Source organism: Spinacia oleracea, chromosome 3 (genome assembly GCF_020520425.1).
Source record: "Spinacia oleracea cultivar Varoflay chromosome 3, BTI_SOV_V1, whole genome shotgun sequence".
In the NCBI taxonomy this organism is placed as follows: domain Eukaryota; kingdom Viridiplantae; phylum Streptophyta; class Magnoliopsida; order Caryophyllales; family Amaranthaceae; genus Spinacia; species Spinacia oleracea.
In genome coordinates, this window is record NC_079489.1 from 62,967,538 (window position 1) to 62,995,104 (window position 27,567).

At 35.9% G+C, this 27,567-nt stretch overlaps 1 protein-coding gene and 1 long non-coding RNA gene across 4 annotated transcripts in view; one reads left to right on the forward strand and one right to left on the reverse strand.

Moving 5' to 3' along the window:
* LOC110783214 (THO complex subunit 2) overlaps nt 1-15,845 on the reverse strand; it is a 50,402-nt gene extending 34,557 nt beyond the window's left edge. For all 3 annotated transcript variants that reach the window (XM_021987524.2, XM_021987523.2, XM_021987522.2), the window contains exons 1-6: nt 15,416-15,845; nt 15,195-15,320; nt 13,736-13,777; nt 7,535-7,594; nt 7,380-7,442; nt 3,830-3,910 (exon numbers count right to left, since the gene is read on the reverse strand). In XM_021987524.2, coding sequence (XP_021843216.1) covers nt 3,830-3,910; nt 7,380-7,442; nt 7,535-7,594; nt 13,736-13,777; nt 15,195-15,320; nt 15,416-15,550 — 507 coding nt within the window. In that variant the 5' untranslated portion in view covers nt 15,551-15,845. The remainder of the gene's footprint in view (nt 1-3,829; nt 3,911-7,379; nt 7,443-7,534; nt 7,595-13,735; nt 13,778-15,194; nt 15,321-15,415) is intronic.
* A 9,850-nt stretch (nt 15,846-25,695) lies between these two features.
* LOC130469072 (uncharacterized) lies at nt 25,696-27,330 on the forward strand. Its single transcript, XR_008929449.1, has 4 exons — nt 25,696-26,315; nt 26,416-26,452; nt 26,553-26,654; nt 27,289-27,330. It is a non-coding gene; the product is annotated as an uncharacterized lncRNA (long non-coding RNA).
* The last annotated feature ends 237 nt before the right edge of the window (nt 27,331-27,567 follow it).

Consider the following 27,567-nt stretch of genomic DNA (forward strand, 5'->3'; position numbering starts at 1 on the left):
AAACCCTCTCTCAATCAATTAAAAAATACACCACTATCTTTCATTCTACCTACTTTTCTAATAAATTAATACTCCTTATTTGATAAAGACACTCCAAAACTCTACCTAAAACTATGTGTCATGATAAAGGGGGCACTTTAAATTGGAATGGAGGAAATAGAAAAATGAAGTTTGATTTAAATAAACCATTAGAGTGAGTAAAGTCATGTGAATTGAATATAAGTTTTGAAATTCAATCCAACAAAACATAGTCTATTTACCATTAGAAAGACTTAAACAATTTAAATGAGATCCTTTATCACACATTTAAAAATTTAAAAATAAATCATAATTTTTTATCCAACCGCGTATGAATATATTAGTGTTCAATTTATATGTATACGGATTACAAAGGGCACTTTCCGAGAGTGCCACCTCATATTGTTGGGGTTTCAATCCAGCTATCCGAATAAAGAGGTACTTTTCAAGAGCGTAAAAAGCGTAACCTAGGGGGAAAAAAATTGTAGTATGATGGGTAATAAATGATAATAATGTAGAATCATAATGCTATTACAATTCTTATTTATCAAATAGTAGAAAATTAAAAAAAGAATCATAAACTATTAGGATTGTCTTTACTCACTCTCTATAAAACCCATGCATTATCAATCTCACCAAACCCCAATATGAATTTTCAGTTACTCTGTTTTTCAACAATATGAATATTTAGCTTAATTCCATTTCTTTTACTTTATTTTGTAACAGTTACATGTGGAATTGAAATTGAATGTAGGATGTACTCTTAGTTTTAAAAAGCGTGAAGTGCATTGAAGCGCAAGGGCCTTGGAGCTTAAGCGCAAAGCGAAAGCGCATGCTTTTCGTAGGCGAGGCGGACCTTAAGTGCCAAAAACCTTTAAAATCATTTCTAGAACATATTTTGTACTTAAAACAACATGATACTTATATTATCCATTCATTATCATTACCTCATTGCCTCAAAGAGGCTCCCGCAAGAAGCGGGGTAAGGGGGGTCGGACGTACGCAACTCTACCCCTGCAATTGCAGAGAGGTGATAACGGGACGACAACGGGACGACTATCTTCTATTTCATGGAAAGGAAGCGAAGAGGTTTTAAAAGACATTTTGATTTAGTCCATTACATCCCACAGCCAAAAGAACAAATGAATCATTGGCTCCATCGAAAATGGACAATATTAACAAAGGGAAGCATTATTCAATAATAGACACCAAACCGAAATGCCTCTAAGAGGCTAAAGTACTAAACAAAGACTTAGAGTAAGTCACAGGCCACAAAAGTCACAACCAACATAAAACAAGTATTGGAAAAACTAGAAAAAGGAAAAATCTGGCGAGAAGGTGGGAGCGGCTGGCCGGCGAGAAGGCTGCAGCGGGCGGCGAGAAGACTGGAACGGTGGCGAGAAGGCCGGAGAATCGCAATATGGTTTCTCCAATACCCCCCAAAATATTGGAAAGAGTTTTTCTCTCTCCTCAAATTACTCCACTACCTAAAACTAAAAACTCAAGTGCATTTAAAAAAAAATCAGTTGTACTTTGAAAAAGAAGGATAAGTCACATGGGGACCTGATGCGCGCCCGGCAACAGGAAGCCAACGCTTACATCGCTCCTCGCCTCCCCATAAGCGCTTGGAATGTACCTCACTTGGCTTCTGCCAAGCAAATCGTTCCTAGTGGAACTTCTTCGCTCCCAAATCTTTTTAAAACTAAGGATGTACTATGGTCATACGGATTTAGCGCGCTTTTAAAACTAAGGATGTATTTTGGTCATACGGAGTATTTGTTTAGCATAAATCAAAGTGTGATTTTTTTATCCCAATAAATATTTGGAATATTGTGATTGCCTATGATATTGTGAAATATAATGTAAAATTTAGTTTTAAAATTATTACAATCATTTCACGCGTACAAACAAGTTATTAATATTTAGTGTTCGAGACTTCTGGCAGTTCCACTTTGAATATTTAAATGTGACAGGAAAATACAAAATTGAAATGCATACCATTTTCAAATTTTAGTTCATTTAAAACTCTAATTAACTGTTACAACAATCGTAGTTCCTCCGTTCTTTTATTTTATTATTGCAACATTTGCAAATTAATGGCTTGGCACAATATTTTAGAAAACGCAGGTGGGATTTTAGACCAAAATACCCACGTGACTAAACAAAAAGGTGAAATAAAGATAGACATGTGGGTGGGCAGAAGAATAGTTGTAACTTATGGCTTGAGCACATCCCAAAAATATAAATGATGGAAAAGTTGTGGAACTTCCCAAAATAGAAGTGTTACAATAATAAAAGAATGGAAGTAGTATTATAACACGAGGACAACAAGAAGTCCAATATTAACTTGTACGCCTTCGTACCAAGAGGAGAAAATAAGGGTTTGATTCATATAATGAAGTCTTACACTGCAGGTTTAAAGATGTGGAAGCTGAATAAAAGGTTACCATAAAGAGAAAAGAGCAAAAGAGAGTAGAACAAAAAACCGGATGAAAATGGAAAGTGGATAGAAGTGAGGAAAACGGATAGTACAACTAGAGTTGTTAAAAGCTAACCCAACCAACAGAGAAACCAATCGAGCTCAATCATAACTCAACGTAGTTGAAAGCGAGAAAATGGTGAGCTAAAGCCAACAAAAGTACTAAATCGAAAAACAACTAACATTCGGAAGTTAACTCGAGAATTCGAGACTCCAACAGTCCAACTTGATTAGACCTGCTGACACGGACACCCGAATTCAACCCGACATGTTACCAACTTGGCCCGAAGCCGACCAAAATTCCGAAACCGAAAGACATTTAAATCAAGATAAATAATTTTGTATATCCTTCTTCCATTCCATCATACTTATTACACTTTCCTTATTCATATGTCCAATGATACTTCCCACACTTCCATATTAAAAATTATCCCACAAACATTGTACTCTTTCTCTTCCCACCAATAAAAAGTTTGGTCCCACACTCTCTTCCCAAGTTTGGTCCCACACTCTTTCTCTTCCCACCAACTCTTATCACGTCATAACAATTGAAAAACCAAATAACCACTTATCACCAACAACTTTGAGCAAAGACTAGCGTAACAAGTTATGTGAGGGAAGGAGTACATTAAAACGTATCACAGTTATATATATATATATATATATATATATGTATATATATATATATATATATATATATATGAAACTTGGATCCTTGCTATATGCTCTTGTCTAAACTTTATCTTTTGAGAATATACAATTATGTGGACAAGTTCATGCATCAACTCCATCTAACCATACAAGTTGGTGGGAAACATTCTTCACTGGAAATAATTAATATTTATCTTCAAATTGAGTTAATATTAGTTCCAACTAGCATAGATGGAACATACCCGATTTAGTTCACCTTATTTCCACTTATTTCACGATAAATAAGGATTGCCAAGTTCAATTTACAACTAAAATAAGTCTAGACAAGTCCGGTATATTTACAACTAAAATAAGTCTAGATAAATTCAGATAACGGTTTCTATTAAGTTTTGCGAAGTTAAGAATATAATTAATTCCAATAAGTTTAGACAACGGAGGAAAATAATATTGGGTATATGAAAGTGTACTTTTCCCCATTATACATCAATTGCAATTTTCATAAACACAATCAATCAAAATTCACATTCAAGTACAGATTAATAAGGAAAATTAAAGATCAAATAATTAAATCCATTTGTAACATTACGAATTATGATTTATAGTCACAAACTAGGACCAACTAGGCCTATCATCCAAACAAAGCATCACCGGTGTTAGTTATTCCTTCACATGTATACATACCAGCTTAGCATAGCCCTCACTCTCTTCTCGAAGAAGGTTGAACTTTGTTTGTTGATACAGAAGACGAGTATTCACTCTGACCTGATACAAACAACAATAAAATAAGAGACATTGCTAACAAATCCATTTTGCAGCTGATTGCACTAGTGACTTGCCGAAGGAACTCAAGCCAGAGATCGATGTGAATAAGTAAAATCATATCACCGTAAATAATTCAACTTCGTGATTCAACAATATGTCGTAAGCGCATGAGAGATATTTTAAAAGGTTGAGTGATTTCTTAAAAGCCACTTTAAAGATATAGAAAACTATAAAAGACCACCAAAATTTCATTTGTTTTTTCAGAAACTATGTCACCTAATACTGCGTCTATTATTTTTTATATTTGTGCACTTGTTGCTAATTTGACATTCTTTTCATTAACTTACAAATGAGAGTTTGGAAACATTCTCATTCAATGAGCAAAAAGTAATAGTGGCTGGAAATAAATTTGATTCTCTTTTTTTGTTAAATGTTAATGTCAAAAGAGGAAGATAACTAATCCGAATCAATGAACCCTTAATAAGCTAAAACATCAAATTAATAGAACAGATGGAGAAATTATATTTAGCATAGCAATATTATGCAGTTTCAACCTAGAAAACGACCAAACAATAACAGTTTCCCCCTCATTCTAATTTCCTTAAGACGTAATAACAACAAGCCAACAATCACTTCAACAACACTTTCTCATAATTTTGTTCAAGGAAAGCTAATATTGTCAGTAGGGATGGCAGTGGGTATAGAACCCTACCAGCCTACCTTCACCCTATAGGACCCTCCCCAATTTTAAGAGTATGGGTCTAAACTTTTTAAGACCCTATTGGTCCGAGTAGATTATGGGTCTAGGTGTTATTGGGTAGGGTATGTCCAAAGTGTTCACACCCGGGACCTGGTCACACAAAAACACACATGCACAAAAACACACATGCACAAAAACAAACAAAATACAGATTTCAAAAACAAATAAATAACACCTTCGTGTTACTCATTTACTCATAATAAATTATTGTCACTTGTCGGATCACTGTACTCAAATTACTATATTCAAATCAGACATTTATGCTTGAACCCTCACAAACTAACCTACTCACCAAGTTAAGTAGATCACTCATTTTGTATGCTGAATTGTTGAAGCATTCAAGTTTAAATCGATCAGTAACGCATTCAAGGACAAACTAACCTACTAGCCCTTTTAATTGCATTACCATGTCAATGTTCGTCATATATTAGTTTTTTTTTTTGTGCATTATACATGTAAAAAATAAATAAAAAGTAAAATGGTATGGGTCCACGTAGAGTATGGGTATACATCGAAAAGTAGGATCCAGACATTAGTGGGCCCTACACAGACCCATTGCCTTTCCTATTCCCATATGTCTACGGAGAAATTTATTCAACGTAGGTCATTTTTCAAATAATTCAAGACATCGATTTGAACAGAAGTAAAAGAACATATTTTCAAGGTTACTTCTAACAATTACTCCAAGCAATTGGAAGACATGCTTATATTTCGTCAACAAATGTATCTAGCTTCCATTTAGAAATTATGGTAAACTGGAAATATGTATTTTAAGACGGTCCATATATTCTAACATTACAAATATTTTAGTCTCCTGATTAAAAATAACATTGCTTTAAGAGTCCTTTAACTTGCTTAACAAATAATCAAATTCTTTAATTAAGAGTTCAGCCCCCCACCCCGAGTTGATTTTCAGCTGTTGATCCCGAGATTTAAATTATTCTTACATTCACTTTCATACCCTACCCTGAGTTCATCTCTCCATCCTCCTTATTCTCCTTCAGCTATGAACATTTCTATTTTACATAATACTGACCTCCAGACAGCAGAGATGCAACAGTAGGACGGGCTATCCACCATTCATATTAGGGGTCGTTTGACGTGGGGTACTCAGGAAAGGGAAAGAGAATGAGAATGTCTAATTCCCTTTGTCGTTTGTAAATGCATTTTAATCATTCCCTTTACCTTCTCTCCCCAAAGCCCTCTATTCTGATTCCCCACCCCACCCTCAAGGTATTTCCATTCACTTCACCGCACCACCAATGCACCACCACATGTCCATGTCCACCAACACGCCCAACTAGAACCGCCTACCACTAAACACCAACCACACTTCCACCTTCATCTGAACCGCTCCACCACCGCCACCCTAACCAGACACGCCGTCGCCACCTTACCACCATCTGTTACAAATCAGACAACCACTAAAAATTACCTTTTCCCACGCAAACCCCACCCTCACCCAACAGAAAACCCACCACCGTCCTTGAAACCCCACCCCTGCCCGTGAAACCCCACCATACCCACCCAAAAACCAACCTCCACCCAAGAAACCCAACCCCTTCCCGCCCAAAACCCTATCCCCACCACGAAAAAGCAACCCAACCACCCTAAAATCGACACATACGCTCCCAGAAAACCATCTAAACTCACGAACAACGCTCCAACACATCCGGAAAATCCACTCTCACTCTTGCAAAACACTCCCATTCATCTAGAAATCCACCCAACTTGTTCAAAAACCAACAACCCCAAAAATTAAAAAATTAAAATTTCAAAGTTAAAATGAAAATTTTAACTTTTTCTACCAACAATAATAGCTTTAGATGGTCAAATACGACCATGAAAACTCCAGATCCGAAGTTTTCATGATCGAATTTGGCCTTCAAAGCCTCAAATTTATCACATCCATGGTGGTGGTGAAACAATATGGGAAGGAAGAGAGAAGGGTGCAGCGGCGCGCCGGTGCGGCATTGGAGAATGGTCGGGCAACGGAAAAACGGAAGAAGCTTGGAGGTCCGCGGCAATCTCAGAAACCGGAAGGGCGGTGGTGAGAAATTAGAGTAAGAGAGATTTGGTGGAGCAATGATGAGAGAAGGAAAGAGAATTGAAGTGGCCAAAATTCCCCAAACAACATATAAGATCAAATGGAGTTACTTTTCATTCCCTCTCTTTCCCTTTCTTGATCTCATTCCGTTTACCCCGTCTGAGCCAAAAGCCCCCTTAGTGTACGGACAGATTAAGTGATCACACAATTTTGGCTTCTTGAAAACAAACAAACACACACAAAACAGAAGAAAGGAAAACTTGCAGCGAAAATCAATTTTAATTCCAAGTATAATAGGTATTCTTGCTTTGCACAGCCTAAAACCAATTCCAGATAGTATGCACAAAAGAATGGTGCAAAAAAATATAAGACAAAAACACAGATAGCTGGCAATCTAGCATGAGAGTTTATGGTTTAGGGTACGGACGGCTTAGGTGATATTATACAATTATTGCTTCTTGAAAACAAACACACACAAAACAGAAGAAAAGAAAACTTGCAGCAAACAAATCAATTGGAATTCAAGTATAATACGTATTGTTGCTTTGCATAGCCTAAGACCAATCCCAGATAAGTATGCACAAAAGAATGCTGCAAAAGAATATAAGACAAAAACACAGATAGCTAGCATGAGAAAACAGAAAAACATAACAACTGCAAACCTCTTTAGATTTTAGTTCTTGAGCTTTTATCTTGACCATTTCACACTCCCAGAGAAATTCTTCCTGAGGTGTAAGCAATGTAACAGTTACTGCTTTTAAAACTATAGCACCAAATAAATCTTTATAAAACGGAAATAAGAAATAAGAATACAAACCTCACACCGCTCTTGAAAACACCTCACTGGAACTAGTGAACACTCCACAAGCCACCTTGCCTAGACCAGAGTAAAAACAGACAATAAATGTCAAAGAACCAATAAGTTCAAACAGAGATGCATAATGAGAGGATAGTAACTATTGATGCCAGAACTTCTAAATTTAGAAGAAAAAATCATGCAAAACATCGACCGAGCAAGAGAACAGAAGTTGTAACTTACAAAATATTTTAGTTAAGGAAAAATTACAATGTAGAAAAGAGCTATTCACAACAGAGGGGTTCAGCTATCTACAAGACTATAAACTCCAGCAGAATGGGAGGTTTTTCGTACGCATCGCTACAAAAAACAGGAGGTTACACTTGATGCGATTTTCTCAAGCATCACATGGGAAGCCCCATAGAAGATGTAGCAGATAGCCAACAGCAATTTTGAAAAATAAACTACATTGGTTGGCCAAAAGTTTTACATAACACACGAGGAAAAGTAACCTTTCTCACAATTTTGGAAAAGACATCTTACTTGTGTCAGTATATTTAACAAAGAGAAAAAGAAAAAAAAATAACTCTAAATTGCAGGCTCCCTGGAAACTCAGCAATCAATTCGATCCGCCCTTATATAAACGTAATTCAACCATTAATATGATTACTGATTCTCTTTATTCAGATTTCTACTTTTTGGGTTAGGTAACCTACGATACTAACATGCTAATTCCGTCTTTCCTTTTTCCGGGTTTCTTATGAGAGCTGGCATTTAAGTTTGATGACGAACTTTATTTTTCAGGGGGGAGTATATGTAATACCCTGTATTTCTACGTACTTAAAATCTACTCCCTCCGGTTTTTTTATTACTTGCATCACTTTGACCGGCTCACTTGTCAATGCATCATTTAACCATTAAATATCTCTAATTTTGTATTTGTAAAAATTATAAAAATATGATATTATGAAAATATATATGGTGACTAATACAACTACATTTGACATAATAACATTTGATTATTATATATTAGTAATAAAAATTCAAGTTAAACTTAGTATATGAATAGTGCCAAAGTTCAAGTGATGCAAGTACAAAAAACCGGAGTGAGTACATTTTAATAAAATTGGGGTCGTAAGTAATCGATTACGATTTATAGATTGTACATTCAATTTATGTTATCATTTAAAAGAGAAAGTTATATTTTAGCTTCACTTTGTAAATAAAAATATATATATTTGGAGTAAATGAGTAATGGCCTTTTAACTTATTCTAAGAAACTAAATTTATGTATTAAACAATACAAAGAAAAAGAGGAGAAATATGACGCAACTTTGCCTTCCAATCGTCACTACTATTCATCATCACCACCAATTGCCAAGCAATACTATGAATGATAGCTCTTCAATGTGTGTATATATATCTATATACACCTATTCCTCTCCGTTTACGTAGTTGTCTACACTTCCTTCCTTGTTGATAATATACATTTCCTATCCTATGTTTCGCATTCAATCAAAATAATTGAGTCTTGTTCCACAGTCTACGGTGATGGGATTGCCGTACTTTTCATTCCTTCACTCTTGAACTCCTTGGATTCTTGCTCTCTCGAAATCTTGTCTCATTACGGTGGTTTTACAACTTGAGAAGCTATTGCTTTACAAATGGTTTTGTTGACCTTTTTTTCTTTTTGTTTCGGTTTACAGTAACATGAAATGGAGAATTTACGTTTGTTAATGCTTTCTTTTCTTCTTCAAACTATTATTTTAGGTCTCTATTATAATATTATTTTACGTTTTAGAATTTATAGTAGTACTATGACTTGATTAACTTGTTTTGTTTTAAAACATGTGATTCTTACAAAGTACAAAAACCATTCATTTATGGGTTTTGTGGGTAGAGCTTTTGGCTTATAAAATATTCAGCGGATGTTGTAGAAGTTGAATAAGAAATTAACTCTGGGTCTATTTTGTTGTTTGCTTTTAGCTCGAGGCTACATAGGTGACAACGATCAAGGACGTTCCTAGTTCTGAGTACTACCATAGAAAAAAATCGCGGATGCGGTCGCGATCGCGGTAACGGTTGCATTGTCGACTTGTCGTGAAAACTGCTTGTAACGGATAAATATAACGGATCGCGGCCAACGCGGTGTGAATTTCGACTAAAAATCATATAACATGTATAAGCATGTTAATACTTATAAGTTTAAAAAATATTATTTCAACACAATAATCCAAAAGTATCATAATATTAGTGGGTAAAATATTTTTTGAATACATAATCACTCGAAATATCATGTTTCACAAAATACTCTCAACGTCACAAAAAGATTGCCCAAACACATTTGTTCACTTTATTAAGAATTGGGTATATTCAAAAGCAAATAGGTAGGTAGATTTGTCTTTTAGCTAAATTAAATAATAGTGTTTGAGGAAAAATATGTGGGGACCATAACCCAAATAAGGTATGGGGCAAACAAATAGGGACCTCCATTTATGGGGCAATCTTTTAGGGACAGAGTGAGTACATAGTAAATACTAAAATATTTTTGGCCAATTTGTAAAAAAGAAAGGTGTAATGGGAAAAAAACCTTCTAATGCGGCGAGTTACTGTTACGTAACGGATGGCGAAGGAAGAAAGGTGTGATTTTTGTTACACCGTTATGTATTAACGTTTTGCAGAATGGCAAATACAAAACCCGTAACAGAACGGCCGAGTTTTAATTCCATGGGTACTACTCCCTCCCTCCATATTTATTTGAGGGATACACTTGCCTTTTCCGACCGTATTTATTTAAGAGATACACTTGTCATTTTTATTAACTTATCAACCCCACCATCTAATTAAATAATTTATCTAATATATCCTATGTCCCACCACCCTATTAAACAAATAATTTCAAAACTACACCCCACCCCCCACCCCTCTAAAATGACATGGTCCTCACTTGTTTTACTTATTAAAATATCTACCCCAACCCCACTTGTTTTATTACTTTATTTCATTCAATTCTTCTTCTTAATACCTGTGTCCAACCAAGTGTATCCCTTAAATAAATACGGAGGGAGTACGTATTTTGGGTTTTAAGCAACGTGAGGTAATTATCAACGTCCATCGTTTCTAAGATCCCGTTAGGAAGTAACTTAATGCGACCATGTGTTAAGTGTACTGCATTATATAGGTACGATTATTAAGTATGAAGTTTGTGTTTTTATAAAGTACGAAGATATGTCATTTTATAATCTATACTACTATTACCTATTCTAGTTTGAAATTATGTAATGAGTTACGGGATGAAACTGTTTTGTAAGTGATGCATGTTTTACATATGATCGAGTTTATAGTTGCGAACGACTTAAAGTATTATGCTAATAATGCTGATTTGGAATATCGGACAGATTTGACTAAAAAGGGTTAGTCAGTACGTATTGCGTGACTATGCATGACTTATTGGGTTGAGGTATTTGGATACACAATTTGTTCCTAATGAGTAATAATTTGGTTAATTTGGTTATGTGTGTGTATTGGACTTATTAAACTTATGTAAGGGTAATGAACAGGTTGCCCTACTAGATTTTGTTCTATTGGGTACACGTGTAACTACTTAATATGCTTCTCGTAGGTTTCGTATTATTCTCTTTCAACTCTTTTTCACAAAGTCTTCCTCCTAATCATGAAGTTATTAATGAGGGGTCATCTTGTTAATGTAGCCATCATTAAAGGGTCACGAGCGACCTTTATTTAGTAGGTGGTTACTTGGGGATTAATCCCGGCTCTACTTACATTCTCTTTCCCTCTCTTAAATAAAATATAAAATTGTTGTTTGTCGATTAATTAACGAAGTTATTTAATTTTCTTACCATGTTTTGCTTAAGTTTAAGTCTAAAATGTTTTTAAAATAAAATTATTTATTTTAAGGGATGGATTCGTAATTACTTGGAGTTTGTCTCTCTCACTTTTCTTATGTATTTTTGCAGGTTGATAGTGGGAAACGTCTAGTAAGGGAGAAAGTTAGAATTAGGATGGCAATTAAATCCAAATCCAACTCGAGCCCGACCCGATCCAAAGGAAAAAGTCCGATCCGAATACGATACAAAAAAGTCTGAATCCGAGTAAAAAACTACGAGTCCGATAATCGAACTCAGGTCGAATTCTCAGATAAAAGTAAATGTTCTTTCTTCCATGTTCAGTTTGCTTGTTTTGTTTCATACATGGGACCTCGGGTGCTCCATGAAGCTCTTGACGCGAGAAAGGGGACCACCCTCTTAGCGATACACAAGTAACTCAAAAGTGGGAATTCAAACTGGCTAACAGCGCCTAAGAATAGTGTTGATCTATGTTAATCTATGTTACTCAGACACGGGTGTCGATGTCGTATCCGACACTCCGATCCAAATAAAATATTTGGAGAAACTCTAACACGGTCAAAGGAGTGTCTTGACTTGTTTTTTAGACACGGCTCTCATACAAAGTGTCGGATAAAAAAACACAACACTTTTTTAAAAAAATATACAAAAATAATTTTTTAAAAAAAGATTAATATTAAAATATTAATCAAAGTTGCTTAAATATCCAAATGCAAAATTTATTAAAGTAAACTAATAATAAATGAAAAACAGGGAAAAAAATACTAAATAAAAATGAATGGGAAACATACTGCCAGGCACATGGGTTTGTCACCACTTTATAATAAAAGAAAAACAAACAAAAAAACTAAAATACAGCATTGAGTGGGAAAGGTAGGAAGTAGGCACGTGGATTTGTCTACTTCCCACACCACACCTTTACTTTACTAAAAAAAAGGTTAAAAAAAAAATAGAAGTTAGAAACGGTGAAGTTCAAAGCCCAGTTGTCCACCTTCCCGCCCAGGCACAATTGCAGAAACAACTCAAACAACAAAATGACGGGAGGAAGGAACGCCGGAACTCGAAAGCCATGGATATGGTCGATCCTCAAGGAGTTAATTTCAACGAAAAACAAAATTGAAAAGGGCATTCAAATCGTTTTTTCTTCTACAATAAAAGCCCAACAATATGTTTCTTCTCTCGCCTTCCCCAACCGTCAATTGCTAGAGCTAGGGTTTCGACTTCTTCAAGATCTAGTGTCTTTGGTTATGGGTAAGACCAAATTTTAACACCTACGATGTATATCATCTTGAATGATAAAATTTGAATTTTTTTACTCGTATTTTTCTCCTCCTGATTTCGACACTGTCTTTCGGACTCTTTCCGACACCGGTGTCGACACCTTCCCGAACACGTGTAGAGTGTCGTATCGCAGGTCGGGTTGTGTCGACACCGACACCGACACCCACTGTCCGGCACTCGAGTAACATAGGTGTTGATACTTAGACAGAGGAGTGAAGTGAGGGCTTCCACATATCAAGGTCAAAATGGGATCGGGCGTTTTACGTCTCACCATAGTGTCCGGTTTGTCTTGATTTCCGATTGATGACACCCTGCGGTTAGTCCGTTGGAGCCGACCCGAATCCGAATAGTAAGGGCCATATAAAATGTCTGATATAAAAAGAAAATAAACCCTAAACTTTGTTTTACTCAGGCCGTTCCAAAACTCTCACTCTCTCTCCTCATCCTCTCTAGTCTCTACTCTCACTTTCTTTCACCTCTCTAACGAATGAGATTTGTGTCCACCGGTCCTCCTCCATGGATAATCGAGATATTTTAACATTCAACACCGTGTAACGAATGACGATGAAAGGATGATGGTAGTCCTTAATCCCGCAGTTTGTAAATTTGGATTTCCATTTGATATTTAATTTTACATATAGAACCCATTTGAATATGAATATGTAATTTATATTTTTACAATTTTGTTGTACTCAATTGTACATATTTTTTTAATGTCTTATAATGTGGCCATTGATTTAAAAAATCAATAGTCTGTGGTTGATTTCTAAATAAGTACACTTGCCAATTGTGACATGAATCTAACCCATGTGAGTAGGGGAGAGAAATAATTAAGGGGCTTAATAGGGATAAAGGTTTATTTGGGAGTAAAACAAGTGAGCTCTTTAGATATTGATGAGGGTATAACGGGGATAAATATTGGACAAATGAGAAAAGATTCCAAAAGGGAGTAATAAAAAAACAACTCAATATGGAAAGAGGACAAAAATTAAAGAACGGAGGGAGTATGTTAATTCACTATTCTTTTTTTTTTTGTCTACAGAAACTCGGTATTAAAATAAATAACACAACTAACCAGTTTAATTAGGCGAGCTCGAATTTCCCCGGGCAAGGTCAGCTGCAATGCAAATAAGCTTGTTAATACCAGGTAAAGCGGGTGGCAGCAAAATGAATAATAAACCAGTGAGCTATGCAACAAAATAGAGCCTTAAAAAGTCAACAGAATACAGAGACAGAAATCGATAATGAGTACAAGGGAAAAAAAAAAAGTTTAAACAAATACGATGAGCATTCAGTATCCAAGGCATAAGTTTGTAGCCCCATCCCATGGAGAAAGAAATTACAAGGGTCTAACCACCTTGTAGTACCCCCCCCCCCCCCGGCCTCTCTCCTCGCAAAAAGGAACCTAGGAGGGACATAGTACTATAGTAGTAACTTAAAAACGGCCCACTTTCATGTGACAAAGGCATCAACCAAGTGTCTACTAATTATCAGAATCTTAAGTTTACAACCTAACATGCGACAAATTCTACAACCAGTCGACCACCAACCTTAATTGAAAGCACATGAATTGAACAACCCCTCCCCTTCTGTTCCCTTTTGATTCTCCAAAAGAAACACAAAGTAAACTGGTTGAAAAAACCCAATGATTTGAATGTGTAACATCCACAATTTCGTTAGAGAACATATACAAAGGAAATCAACATCCCAAATTCTCACAAGAACAACATAACAAAAACAAACAGCCCCCTTCCTAAAAATCCACCCACTCTATTCTTATGACCGTTAGACCACATAAACTTTACAAATAGGCTGGGTAACTATTTTCTATCATAGAGAAAAAAAACATCTTAAACACGGAAGACCAAGGGTATCCCAACTTGATGGTCATTCTCCTTTTACGTCCAAGCTAATTCAAATGTCTGTTTTTATATATGAACAGCAAGCAGGAAATAACAAGTTCAATTATGTCATCTACAACACACAGAATTTTAAAAGAAAGGCATCAATTGCAGACGGAGAGAAGCTATCGAAGTAATTCTAGCCCTTAAAACCCTACCCACCATGGAATTCCAGAAAGTATTGCACAAGGATCTCAACACAGCATCTAAATTGTGATGGAAGGAACCCACAAACGAAGATAACCTAGAAAGAACAATAGGATAACATCTATTCTGGTAATGTTTGAACTCAGGTGAATTCATTTAATCAAACTCTAAACTCAAAATAAATTCATCTTCCAGACATGATTTGCTCCAAAATCATTTTTCCTAACTTAACACAAACTATAAGTTTGAATCTAATTTACATATACACGCATCTGCCTCAGGCGGCCGCAACCCTAAACTCTTTGCTAATGAAGCGGGAGTAAAACTAATAGCCAGCCCGTAAGAGCGAATTAACAAGAAAGAGGAAGCAGGTCATAATCGAAAGCTTGATAGTTGTTTCCTGATCAAAGGTAGTCTTCTACTAAACCATAGACAAAAACTATCACAAAAAACCCCACGAGGCGGTGGAAAATTAAAGTAACTCACATCAAGAGCCAGTTGGGTAACAATATCTGCAAAATAAGAACCTAATTCCTCCTCCGTAACCACATCCGAAAACCGAACTGCATCTAACGCCGCTTTACATTTCTGAAACGGCAAGGCACCATGAACCTGTAAAATCAAAAAACCCACAAGTTAAAATCAAAAAAGTTCAAAAGTTTAAAATCAACTCAGTTTAATTCACAGGAATATTAATAGAAAGAAACCATGGACGAAACGAGCTCGAAAAGGAATCGAAGTGCCGGAACGGGGTTGGGCAATTTGAAATTAGGGTCTCCGATTTTCAATTGATGGAGAAAATCATCCGTTATATAAGCACACTGAATCGAAGGAAGAGACATGGTTAATCAATTCTATGACCCAATTGAGCGGAGATTGTCGCTAATTGTTTGATTTCTGCAAAACGGTTTCTGGGGTTTATGATAGAACACAGTTGTCCGGTAATTGTTGGAAAAATTAAGATTTAATTGAGAAATTGAGTTGTTTTCAGAGTTTCAACTGAGAAATTGCAACACCCTTAATCCACCATGGAAACGCTGATTTCTGAGGATGAGGGCGATGAGCAATATTACTAATGCCGGTTTGCGGCAGGAAGGAGCATATAGAGGTCGTACCTAAGAGAGGGGAGTAGGGGTGTTAAAGTGATCTCGCGAGCAACTCAAACTCGACTCGTTTAATGTTTGGTCAAAGCTCGACCACCAGTAGGATTGACTTGTATTTAGATCGACTTGTAATCAGCTCGACTTGAAACCTTAACGAGTCAAGTTGAGCAAGGTCTGGCTCAACTCGGCATATTGACTTGTATTCCGATCGACTCGTACTTGACTCGACTCGAAACCTTAACGAGACAAGTTGAGCAAGCTCTGGGTCAACTCGATAAGTTCATGTGTCGCTTTTTAATTTTTTTTAAATAATAAATTTTAAAAGATATATTTCCTCCGTTCCGGAATTATCGCACTATATACTTTTGGGCCACTTTTTGTAGTGAAAAATGAAGGGTAAAATTACTTCAATGCCTATATGATAAGTTAGTTTAGAGCAAAATTAGAAAGTGTATGCAAGTGGATGGGGATCTGATTTTTACTATTGCACATGGGTGGAAAGTTGGGAGAGGGATGCTTTTACTGACACTAGTTGTTGGACCACGCGCTAGCGCGCGGTCCCCCAAGGGATGTAAAACGGATTAGTGAAAGTAAATTTTTAAACTTGTATAGTAAAGGTCGGGAAAACGAAATATAAACATCACAAATATACAAATTTTAAACACAAACACTTATGTAATACTCCTCCGTCCATGAATACTTGCAACGTTTTGATTTTTTGCACTATTCACATAATTCACTTTTACCCTATTTTATTTACAGAATAGTATATAATATATTGTTGGCTTCATCTTAATACTCCCTTCGTCCCAGATTAGTTGTTACACTTTCCTTTTTCGTCCGTCCCAGATTAGTTGTTACACTTCTAAATTAGGAATGACCCTTGTAATCCCCCGTAAATTTATAAAGTTTATTAATATATTTTACGTATATTTATTCATATTTAAATGAGATCTCACATCAGGTTTCGAGATATGGGCACCGTATCGGGTCAAAGCCCAGTCATAGCTGAATGAAAACAATTGGTGAATTTTAGTAACAATTGGTGAGAACCATCTTAGGGTGAGAACCATCTTATGGTGAGAACTCCAATCATCACCGTTGATTGGGTGAAATCTCAACCGTTTATAGCGAAAACCTGTTTCAATCTTCTCCCCCTTCCCAATCTCCTCCCCACGACAACACTCCCATGGCCCCTGTTTATCCACCTGAATATGCCCAAATTGTAAGGTTATGATTCATATGACAAAACATAAATCATGCGGAAAAACCATAAAGCCAGGAAAGCATATTATTTACACATAATCATTTAGCATAGTTTAGATGCATACACTTTGTTGCGTGCCCTCCCTAGCTGCGCCCGAACCGAACAAGAACAAGTCTTTAGGACTCCAAGTGTCGTCCCTCCGTAGATAGTCCACAGCACGTCCGGATCCGCCTTAAGCTTGACCAACTAGGATCGCCCTTAAGGTACTTAGAATTTTCGGCTATTGTAGGCAATTATATGACTAAATTTTTGCTCTCAAAAATCACTTTGAATACTTGAATACTCGATATAAATTATGAGCCCTTAACTCATATTTATAGACCATGGAATAAGTAATCGAATCCTACAGGATACGAATTAATTAAATTAGAATCCTAGTAGAATTCTTATTTAATTAATTTATCTTTTAGGATTAGGAATTTTAATCATTAAACAAATCCTATACTCTTTAGGTTTCGTATGTGAACACAAACTCTACACGAGCATGACCCGCAAGCGTGTAGGCCATGCCCGCGCACAGCCCACACGGCCGCTCGGCCCACGCGAGCTACAAGCCCACGCGAGCTGCAGCAATGCTCGCAGCCCATTGCTGCGCGCGCTGCGCGCGCTGCCATGGCCTGCTGGGCCTGGCCTTGCACTGGGCCTGGCGTGGCCTTGGTTGTTCGTGTGGCGCGCTTGGCTTGCTGGGCGATGGCCTGGCTTCGTGCTGGGTCCTCGTCCGGCAGGCCTCGTCCGATGCTTATTCGTACGATACGCTTCCGATTAAATTCCCGATTCCGGAATTCATTTCCGATACGAACAATATTTAATATTTCCGATTCCGGAATTAATTTCCGTTTCAAACAAATATTTAATATTTCCGTTTCCGGAATTATTTTCCGATTCCGATAATATTTCCGATTCTGACAATATTTCCGTTTCCGGCAATATTTCCGATTCCGGCAATATTTCCATTTCCGATAATATTTTCCGATACTGTAATCCCCCGTAATTTTATATATTTCATTTATATATTTTAACGTATATTTAATATATTTAAATAAGAATTTATGAATTTTGGAAATAAATATATAGTTAGCGTATATTTATTTATTACATTTTAATATTTTCAACGATTTACGAAATCGAAAATGATTTTAGAATTTTAAGTTGAAAAGAATTTGAATTACGAAAATTGATTGAATTTAGAAAACGATCCTATTCAGTTTTGGACTCGAATCATTAAAGCTAAATCCTAAGTCTAGCCCACTTGAAAAGCCCAACATTAAAACCCAAACTCAAACCCTCCCCTTCTTTCTTCTAATTCACGTGAAAGCTAGGAAGAGAAAAACAAAACCCTCCTTCACTATTCACGTAAGTTTTCAAACCCTCAAGAACTCATCCTCTCTCTCTCCTCGTCGCTGCTCTCCTCCTTCACGCCGTTGCTCCAGCCGCCGGTCTCCTCGCCGTCGGTAAGTATCCTTCGACCTTCTCCTTCGTCGTCCTTTTTTCCCCTGTTTTCGTTCTTCCTTGCGTTTCCTCTCCTCCTTAATGCTTTGTCTTCTTGAACAGCCACCAAGGCCGCCGGACCGCGTCGCTGTCCTCGCCGGTAAGCCACCGCTTCATCTCCTCGTCGTTCCCTTCTTTTCTTTCGATTCACTGCTGTTCATCCTCCCTCACTCCCCTCCTCTTGTTCGACTTGCGCACAGCACCACCCGCGACAGCAACCACCGCTGCCGCCACGTCAACAACCCAGCCGGCCGCCGCTGACCGCGTCGTGCACCGCCCAGCTTTTCCTCTCCTCTTTCTTGGTTATTTCTTAAACCCTAAGTAACTAATTATTTTAATTATAGTTTGTTAATTTAAATGATGTTCTTGGATTAAATTTATAATTTTGTTGTTGAATATGATTTCCAGATTTGGGTGTTGATATTATAAACCAATTATTTTCAGTTTTGGTTAATTAAAAATAAGTTAGGGCTTAATGAGGTTTTATTAATTTGAATTACGTTTTCGTGAATTAAAGTTATGGTTTTTGTGATTAAATTATAAATTTCAGATTATGCAAATTATATAATAAAGTTATTAATTTTCAGATTATCAAATTACTTTGAAATATTAATTTTGATTGTTTAAAGTATGAAATTCAAGGTTTTTATGATTATTAATCATGGTAAGTTGAGTATGGATTATTGAATTCGTCGTTTTGAGATACTAGGAACATAGATTGACCTCGGTGAAGCTTTTAAATGAATTTATATTGCTGAAAATTTAAAGTACGATGTTTGCAAAAAGTTTTCAACGAATTTCAATGATGCTAGGAAATCAAATGTCTAAGTTTAGATATTGGGGAAAGTTCTAAATATGTTTAGGATGCATTTAGAATGCTTTATTATGGTTGCCAATGATTAGAAATTGATTGGGATTACTTGCTGGTTATTTTAGGCGGAGAATTCTCTTTAGGCGACTTTTGAAAGTGTTAAAGTGGCCTATCAATTTGTTTACACAAGGTACGTACATACCTGCGTGCTTGGAATGTGTGCTAATTGTTGAAATCATGTTGATATTATTGTTGAACTTGGTGATGTTGATATTATAGACAAACTTGGTTATATGGAATGTGCATGTTTAATACTGTTGGACAAACTTATTGAACTTATTTTGCACTATAAGAACTGTAACATGTTAGTATGGATGTTTGATACAAACATGTTGGTTGGGGACACTAGATTATTCTATATGATTGGGTTGGATCAATTGGTTGTTGTTCCCTTTCTATCTTTTCACTACTTTATAAGGGCGGAGGACCTTGTTTAGTAAGTTGAAACTTTATGCCCATATAAAGGGTTGCTCATGGTTAAAGGAAAGGTTGGTTAAGTTGGAATGAGTCTTGATTGATGCTGTTATGATCACTTACTTAATTCCAAGATAAAAAAAAACAGTTGTGAACAAATGTGAATTGTCTGTCTTATGTAATGGTTGAGTCATAACGGGATCTCAATTTGTAAATCATGTAAAGTGAAACTGAATAGCAATAGCTTTAGACTGTGCACGTCTGAAGTGACGGACAAACAGGAGTTGGGGTTCATGGTGGTAGCCCATGGCCTTTAATTCGGACCGGATTGATCACCGTGTCCTATTTTTATTTAAACGTTCCTCGATATCGCAGGTCACTGAGGTTACGGAGTCGCGCCCGTACCTCGTCTTCCTTAGTGAAGACTTCTGGATGGTCAACTCGGTCCATTGTCTATTTCAACTAAAATAATATTATTGCTAAAAGTCTAGCCTAGTCTAGTCTGGTCAAGTATGGTCGTCAAACTATCATGTTTTGTCTACCCTTGTTTGTGTTCATTAGTATCATGTTAGGGTGTTTCGTTTAATAGAATCATGTTAGGATTATTATTGATTTAGTATGTAGTACTCAGCTTTGCTGATTACGTGCTTTTGCTTGTGCATGTTGATCATGGCTATGCCTTATTGATCCTGTGATGACCCAATCTTTGGTGAGCAGTCTCTAAGGATCAATAAGCATTGTCCATCTGCAGGTTTGAAGATGTTGCATCATTGGGATCGGGAATAGAGAGCTTGTATTTAGTTTTGATTTGCTAAGTTGACTTGGGTTTGTTTAAATGGACTTTAAACTTGTCATACTATTTATATTTCCTTATTTTCGTTGGTTGATTTTTGAGACTAAACCTGTAATCGATTATTTATAAACCTAAAGTTAGTTTTATGTTTTCCGCTGCAAAATTCTGAATAAGCCGTTACGTTTTCACACGGGCGATAATGCCTTGATAATTCTCTATGTTTTATATTAAAAGGTTATTTTAGAAAAGAGAGAATTGTCGGGGTGTTACAAAGTGGTATCAGAGCTAAGGTTTTACTTTAATAAATTTTTAGGCGCCTAACTATCTAGTTATTTAAAATAAATTTCTTAAAAATCGAGATTCTACGTATTATAGTGTTCAAAAATTGGTACTTTTTTTTTGGGGGGGCAGATCTCCTTTTATCTTGTTTGAAAGTATATAATATTTCTTATTTAAGTTCGAAATCAAATTATTTATTCGAATTAAATTGACTTTCGAAATTTTTATTCTTTTTCTTATTAATTATTATTCAAAAAAAGGAGTACAATTTTTTTTTTAGAAGTTCAATTTTTTTTTAAATTGTTTCAAGAGTTAGAATTCGTTATTTAAAAAAAAAATATATATATATAAATCTTCTTCGAATTAATAACTTTATTTTCGAATTTATTCGCTACGCATTTCCTTAATTTATTTTACTTTATTTATTTTATATTTTTATTCTATGTTATAATTTTATTATATTATCGTCCTTTTAATTTGTTATTTAAACTATTTCAATGCTTTAGTTTATGAGAGATGGGTAGTATAAGAAGGGCATATAAGATAGAATTATATGTGCATTAGTAGCTAGTCAATGCTAGCATAAGAAATTGATTGTTATGTACGTGCGTATGCTAATTGTTTAATGTTACATTTAAATGTGCATAAAGAATTGTTTGCTTCCACCAAACTTATTGCATTATTGAACTTTGTTTATGATTTGGCTGGAAAATCGTTAGTGAGACCTTGAATTGTTTATTTCAGGAATAAAATGTTTCTTTCCAAGTACACCAACATAGGATCCTTTGAGAAGATCGACGAATACTGAGGATCTAGATTTCACTTCACAAATTCCTAGGAAAGAACAGATAGGCAAGATGCCTTAAACATTTGAAGTTGTAATAGTTAGTTTGTTCTTAAATGTTTTGGAGAATAAGTAGCAAAGCTACAACAGTTTAAAGTTAAAGCAATAAGAGTTTGAGTTATTCTTTATTCTTTTCAAGGATGTATTAAACCTTTATAGAATTAGCAATAAAAGTTAAAGCATTCGTTCCCAATGTGAGAATTCCATAATTCGCCAACAATAGTTTATGTTTATGTCATAGAACTTTTAATTTTATTTTGAGGACAGGTGTGTTGTGGATATTTAGGATTGTTATTAACATTCTTTTGAGGAATAGAGTTAGATCATTGATTATCCAAAGGATCAAGAGTTTATTTTGGGCATGCAAAGAGAATGTTTTCTTCTTTTATTCTGCCTTATTATTCGTGATGATTGAATTTGTTCCTTGTTTCTCAGTTGAATGTCATGTATGCGAATATCATTCATAAATGATTGTTTATGTATGTGAATTCTGGATGCTGGTGTGATATTACATTGCTAGGATAATGTTAAGTGAAGTTTCGAACGTAAAATAGAATATATTACTTACAGGTCGCGCTTTAGGATGGCCAACAATAATGACTTAGTTGCTGCTATTCGCCTCTTGGCGGAAAAGCTGACCCAAGAGAGAACTGAGCGTCCCGATTTTGCTGGGGACATGTTTGAGAGACTAGCCAAAGTTAAGTCACCATACTTTAAGGGGGAAACTGATCTTACTTTTTAGAGAACTAGGTTAGAGAGTTTGAGAAATTGTTTGAGGCTGTGAACTGTCCTTAGAATATGAGAGTGGGTCAAGTTGTCATGTATTTGAAAGACGAAGCTGATTTATAGTGGAAAGAGAATAGAGTTAGTCTTAGCACTGCTGAGATATTCAATTAGGATTCAATTGTTACTGCCTTAAGGGAAATTTTACCCTACCTTTTATGAGAAAGCAAAAAGTTTAGGAATTCGTAAACCTTAGTATGGGGAGCATGACCATTGCCGATTACTATAGCAAATTTATAGCACTGTCGTAGTTTGCACCTGAGGTTGTAGCCACATAGGAGCTAAAGGCTCTGAGGTTTAAGAAAGGTTTGACTGAGGAGATCCAATTAGGATTAGGTGGGGAAACCTTTACATCTTTGGATATTGTGTATGTGAAAGCTGCTCATATTTATGGTTTGCAGTCTAGAAGGGACAAGAAAAATATTGTTCTTGGGAGAAAAGAAAAATGTGTAATGCTGGGGAAAACCAAGGGAATTTCAAGAGGAATATGAATGAAAATGGGAATGGGAATGGATATGGAAACTTTCAAGGAAGGAACAAACAGGGGCACAACAATAGGAACCAATCGGAGAAGGTGTATCACTGTAAGATGTGCAATAACAACCATCCTGGTAGGAATTGTAAGGGAGAATTAATGAACGGTAACTATTGTTAGAAAAAGAGGCATAGGAAGTATGAGTGCTTTACTAAACGGAAAAAGGAACAAAATGGTAATGAGAGTGCTAAACAGGTGAAGTCGGGATTTAACCAGTCAAGAAATTAGAGTTTGAAGCCTATAGGGTCGCAAGACAGCCAAGGAAACCTCCATAAGTCTGCTAATTAGAATAACAACCATAACAAAGCCCCGGGTAAACTGTTTGTGATAAGTCGAAATGAAGCTGAACGACCTGTTGACTTAGTTTCTGTTACTTTTCTATTAACTCCGTGCTAGTTAGAAAGTTATTTGATCCGGGGAAAGCTTATTCTTTTGTTTCGTCATCTCGTATTAAGAGTCTGAAGTTAGTAGATTTTGAGGTGATTGATTTACCTGTTAGTATACCTACTGGTATAACCTTAAGGTGTACCAAGTTATTTAAGAACTTTCCTTTGAAGATAAAAGATTGCGTTTTCTTTTTGACTTGATAGAGTTTAATGAGAAACCTAGATGTAATTCTGGGAATGGACTGGCCAAGTTTTTGCAAGGCTAAGGTAGATTGTGAAATTCCGAAAGTAAGTTTAAGGAACCCTATGGGAAGGTTGACCTCATGTGGATGTTTTGAGAAGTCCAAGAACCTTAGTTATTTCTGTAATGCAAGTGAGGAAATTGATGAATAGAGAGTGTGAACGATTTTTCTGTAGTGTGTTAGAGGTGAGTAAAGAAGTTGGAGTTAAAATCGAGGATGTTGCCATTGTGAGTGGATTCATTGATGTGTTTCCGAGTGAAATTGCAAGTATGTTACCAGCTAGAGCATTTGAGTTCACTATAGAGTTAAATCCTGAAACGACACCTACAAATGATCTAATTAGGACACAATTGCAAGAGTTGTTTCGTTAAGGAGTATGTTAGGCCTAGTGCGTCACCGTGAGGAGCTCATGTGTTGTTTATTAAGGAGAAGGATAAGAGTATGGAATTATGCATCGAATTTAGGGAGCTAAACACCATCAAGAACAAGTATCATTTGCCTAGAATAGATGACATATTGGATCAATGAATTGGGCGAGTGTGTTCTCGAAGACTGATTTGTGTTTGAAATATCACCAATTGAGGATAGCTGATAAGGGACTAAGACATCATTAGGACTCGTTATTGTCATTATAGGTTTAGAATAATGTCTTTTGGGTTAACCAATGCACCTACCATAATTATGGATTTGATGAATAAGATTTTCTACGAATTCCGAATTAAGTTCGTTATTATGTTATTGATGATATCCCGATTTGTTCAAGGAATGAGAAAGAGCATGACAAACACTTGAGAATTACTTGGAGACGCTTAGAAAGAATCTAGTTTTATTAAATGAAGTATACAAATCTTGAAGTCATATGTGTATAAGTGACACCGACGGAAAAGTGAAGGACTAAATTGATTGAGAGCTATGTTACGTAAGGGAATAAATTTAAAAGAAAATTTGAGTGGTCCAGGATCGTTAGAAATCATTTGTTGTCTTGAAAAGATGGTAATGTATGAATTGGTGAAAGTGCTAAGAGTTAAGCCCAAGAGTTATACATCCATGAAAGCCGTAATGAGGATCACTAGAAAGAGAAAGCTGAGTAGAAGGAGTTTCTGTAGATCCTACTAAGAATCAAGTTGTGAGTGAGTGACCAACTCCAAAGGAACGTGTCTGATATCTGAAGTTTTCTAGGCCTAGATGACCATTATAGGAGGTTGTGAAAGACTTTTGGAAGAAAGAAAAACCAATGAGCAACTTGTTGAAAAAGGAATCGAAATTCAAGAGTGAGAAATGTGAAGAAGCTTTCCAGATCTTAAAAGAGAGTTTGACATCCGCACCTGTTGTCGCGTCAGTTGAAACCTTGTGAGACAAATAACCCTACCCATAACCTAGAGCTAATTGTTATTGCATTCGCTGTGAAGATTTGAAGACATTACCTTTATATGAAAACGTTTGAGATCCTTACCGACCATAAAAGTCAAAAATTTTTGCAAAAAGTTCCAATTGAACCTTGGGAACAACATTGAAAATGAGTATTGCCTTTCACCCTGCGACTGATGGATAGACTGAGGGGATTAACTAAACCATGGAAGATACGTTGAGAGCCTGTACTAGTGACTTTAAAAGACAGTTGGGAACACCATATAGATTTGATTGAATTTTCGTGCAACAATAGTTATCATGCGAGCATTAAGATGTCACATTTTGAAGCATTTTATGGAAAGAAGTGCAAAAGCCCCACTTGCGGGAATAATTTTCGTAAAAATATTGTATTGGGGACAGACTTCGTTGAAGGTGAAATATCCAAAGTTATTCCCTGAGATGAGTTACGAGGGCGTAACTCGTTTTCTTTAAGGGGGGTAGAATGCGATAGAAATTCGCGCTTTTTTTACCTATTTTTATGGTATTTTATGCATTTTATGCTCATTTTTAGCAACTTATACATGTTGATGTAAAGGAAATAGATTCTCCGCATAAGAAAATGTGTTCTTGAATATTACAAGTAACTCTTAGTTGGCAAAAGAGTGCACAAGAGTGGCACAAAGTACTTCTACAATAAGAATAAGTTGAAAAGTTTGGAAAAATATGTGAATTTTCGTGTCAAGTTTCGGGACGAAACTTCTTTTAAGAGGGGTAGATTGTAATCCCCCGTAATTTTATATATTTCATTTATATATTTTAACGTATATTTAATATATTTAAATAAGAATTTATGAATTTTGGAAATAAATATATAGTTAACGTATATTTATTTATTACATTTTAATATTTTCAACGATTTACGAAATCGAAAATGATTTTAGAATTTTAAGTTGAAAAGAATTTGAATTACGAAAATTGATTGAATTTAGAAAACGATCCTATTCAGTTTTGGACTCGAATCATTAAAGCTAAATCCTAAGTCTAGCCCACTTGAAAAGCCCAACATTAAAACCCAAACTCAAACCCTCCCCTTCTTTCTTCTAATTCACGTGAAAGCTAGGAAGAGAAAAACAAAACCCTCCTTCACTATTCACGTAAGTTTTCAAACCCTCAAGAACTCATCCTCTCTCTCTCCTCGTCGCTGCTCTCCTCCTTCACGCCGTTGCTCCAGCCGCCGGTCTCCTCGCCGTCGGTAAGTATCCTTCGACCTTCTCCTTCGTCGTCCTTTTTTCCCCTGTTTTCGTTCTTCCTTGCGTTTCCTCTCCTCCTTAATGCTTTGTCTTCTTGAACAGCCACCAAGGCCGCCGGACCGCGTCGCTGTCCTCGCCGGTAAGCCACCGCTTCATCTCCTCGTCGTTCCCTTCTTTTCTTTCGATTCACTGCTGTTCATCCTCCCTCACTCCCCTCCTCTTGTTCGACTTGCGCACAGCACCACCCGCGACAGCAACCACCGCTGCCGCCACGTCAACAACCCAGCCGGCCGCCGCTGACCGCGTCGTGCACCGCCCAGCTTTTCCTCTCCTCTTTCTTGGTTATTTCTTAAACCCTAAGTAACTAATTATTTTAATTATAGTTTGTTAATTTAAATGATGTTCTTGGATTAAATTTATAATTTTGTTGTTGAATATGATTTCCAGATTTGGGTGTTGATATTATAAACCAATTATTTTCAGTTTTGGTTAATTAAAAATAAGTTAGGGCTTAATGAGGTTTTATTAATTTGAATTACGTTTTCGTGAATTAAAGTTATGGTTTTTGTGATTAAATTATAAATTTCAGATTATGCAAATTATATAATAAAGTTATTAATTTTCAGATTATCAAATTACTTTGAAATATTAATTTTGATTGTTTAAAGTATGAAATTCAAGGTTTTTATGATTATTAATCATGGTAAGTTGAGTATGGATTATTGAATTCGTCGTTTTGAGATACTAGGAACATAGATTGACCTCGGTGAAGCTTTTAAATGAATTTATATTGCTGAAAATTTAAAGTACGATGTTTGCAAAAAGTTTTCAACGAATTTCAATGATGCTAGGAAATCAAATGTCTAAGTTTAGATATTGGGGAAAGTTCTAAATATGTTTAGGATGCATTTAGAATGCTTTATTATGGTTGCCAATGATTAGAAATTGATTGGGATTACTTGCTGGTTATTTTAGGCGGAGAATTCTCTTTAGGCGACTTTTGAAAGTGTTAAAGTGGCCTATCAATTTGTTTACACAAGGTACGTACATACCTGCGTGCTTGGAATGTGTGCTAATTGTTGAAATCATGTTGATATTATTGTTGAACTTGGTGATGTTGATATTATAGACAAACTTGGTTATATGGAATGTGCATGTTTAATACTGTTGGACAAACTTATTGAACTTATTTTGCACTATAAGAACTGTAACATGTTAGTATGGATGTTTGATACAAACATGTTGGTTGGGGAC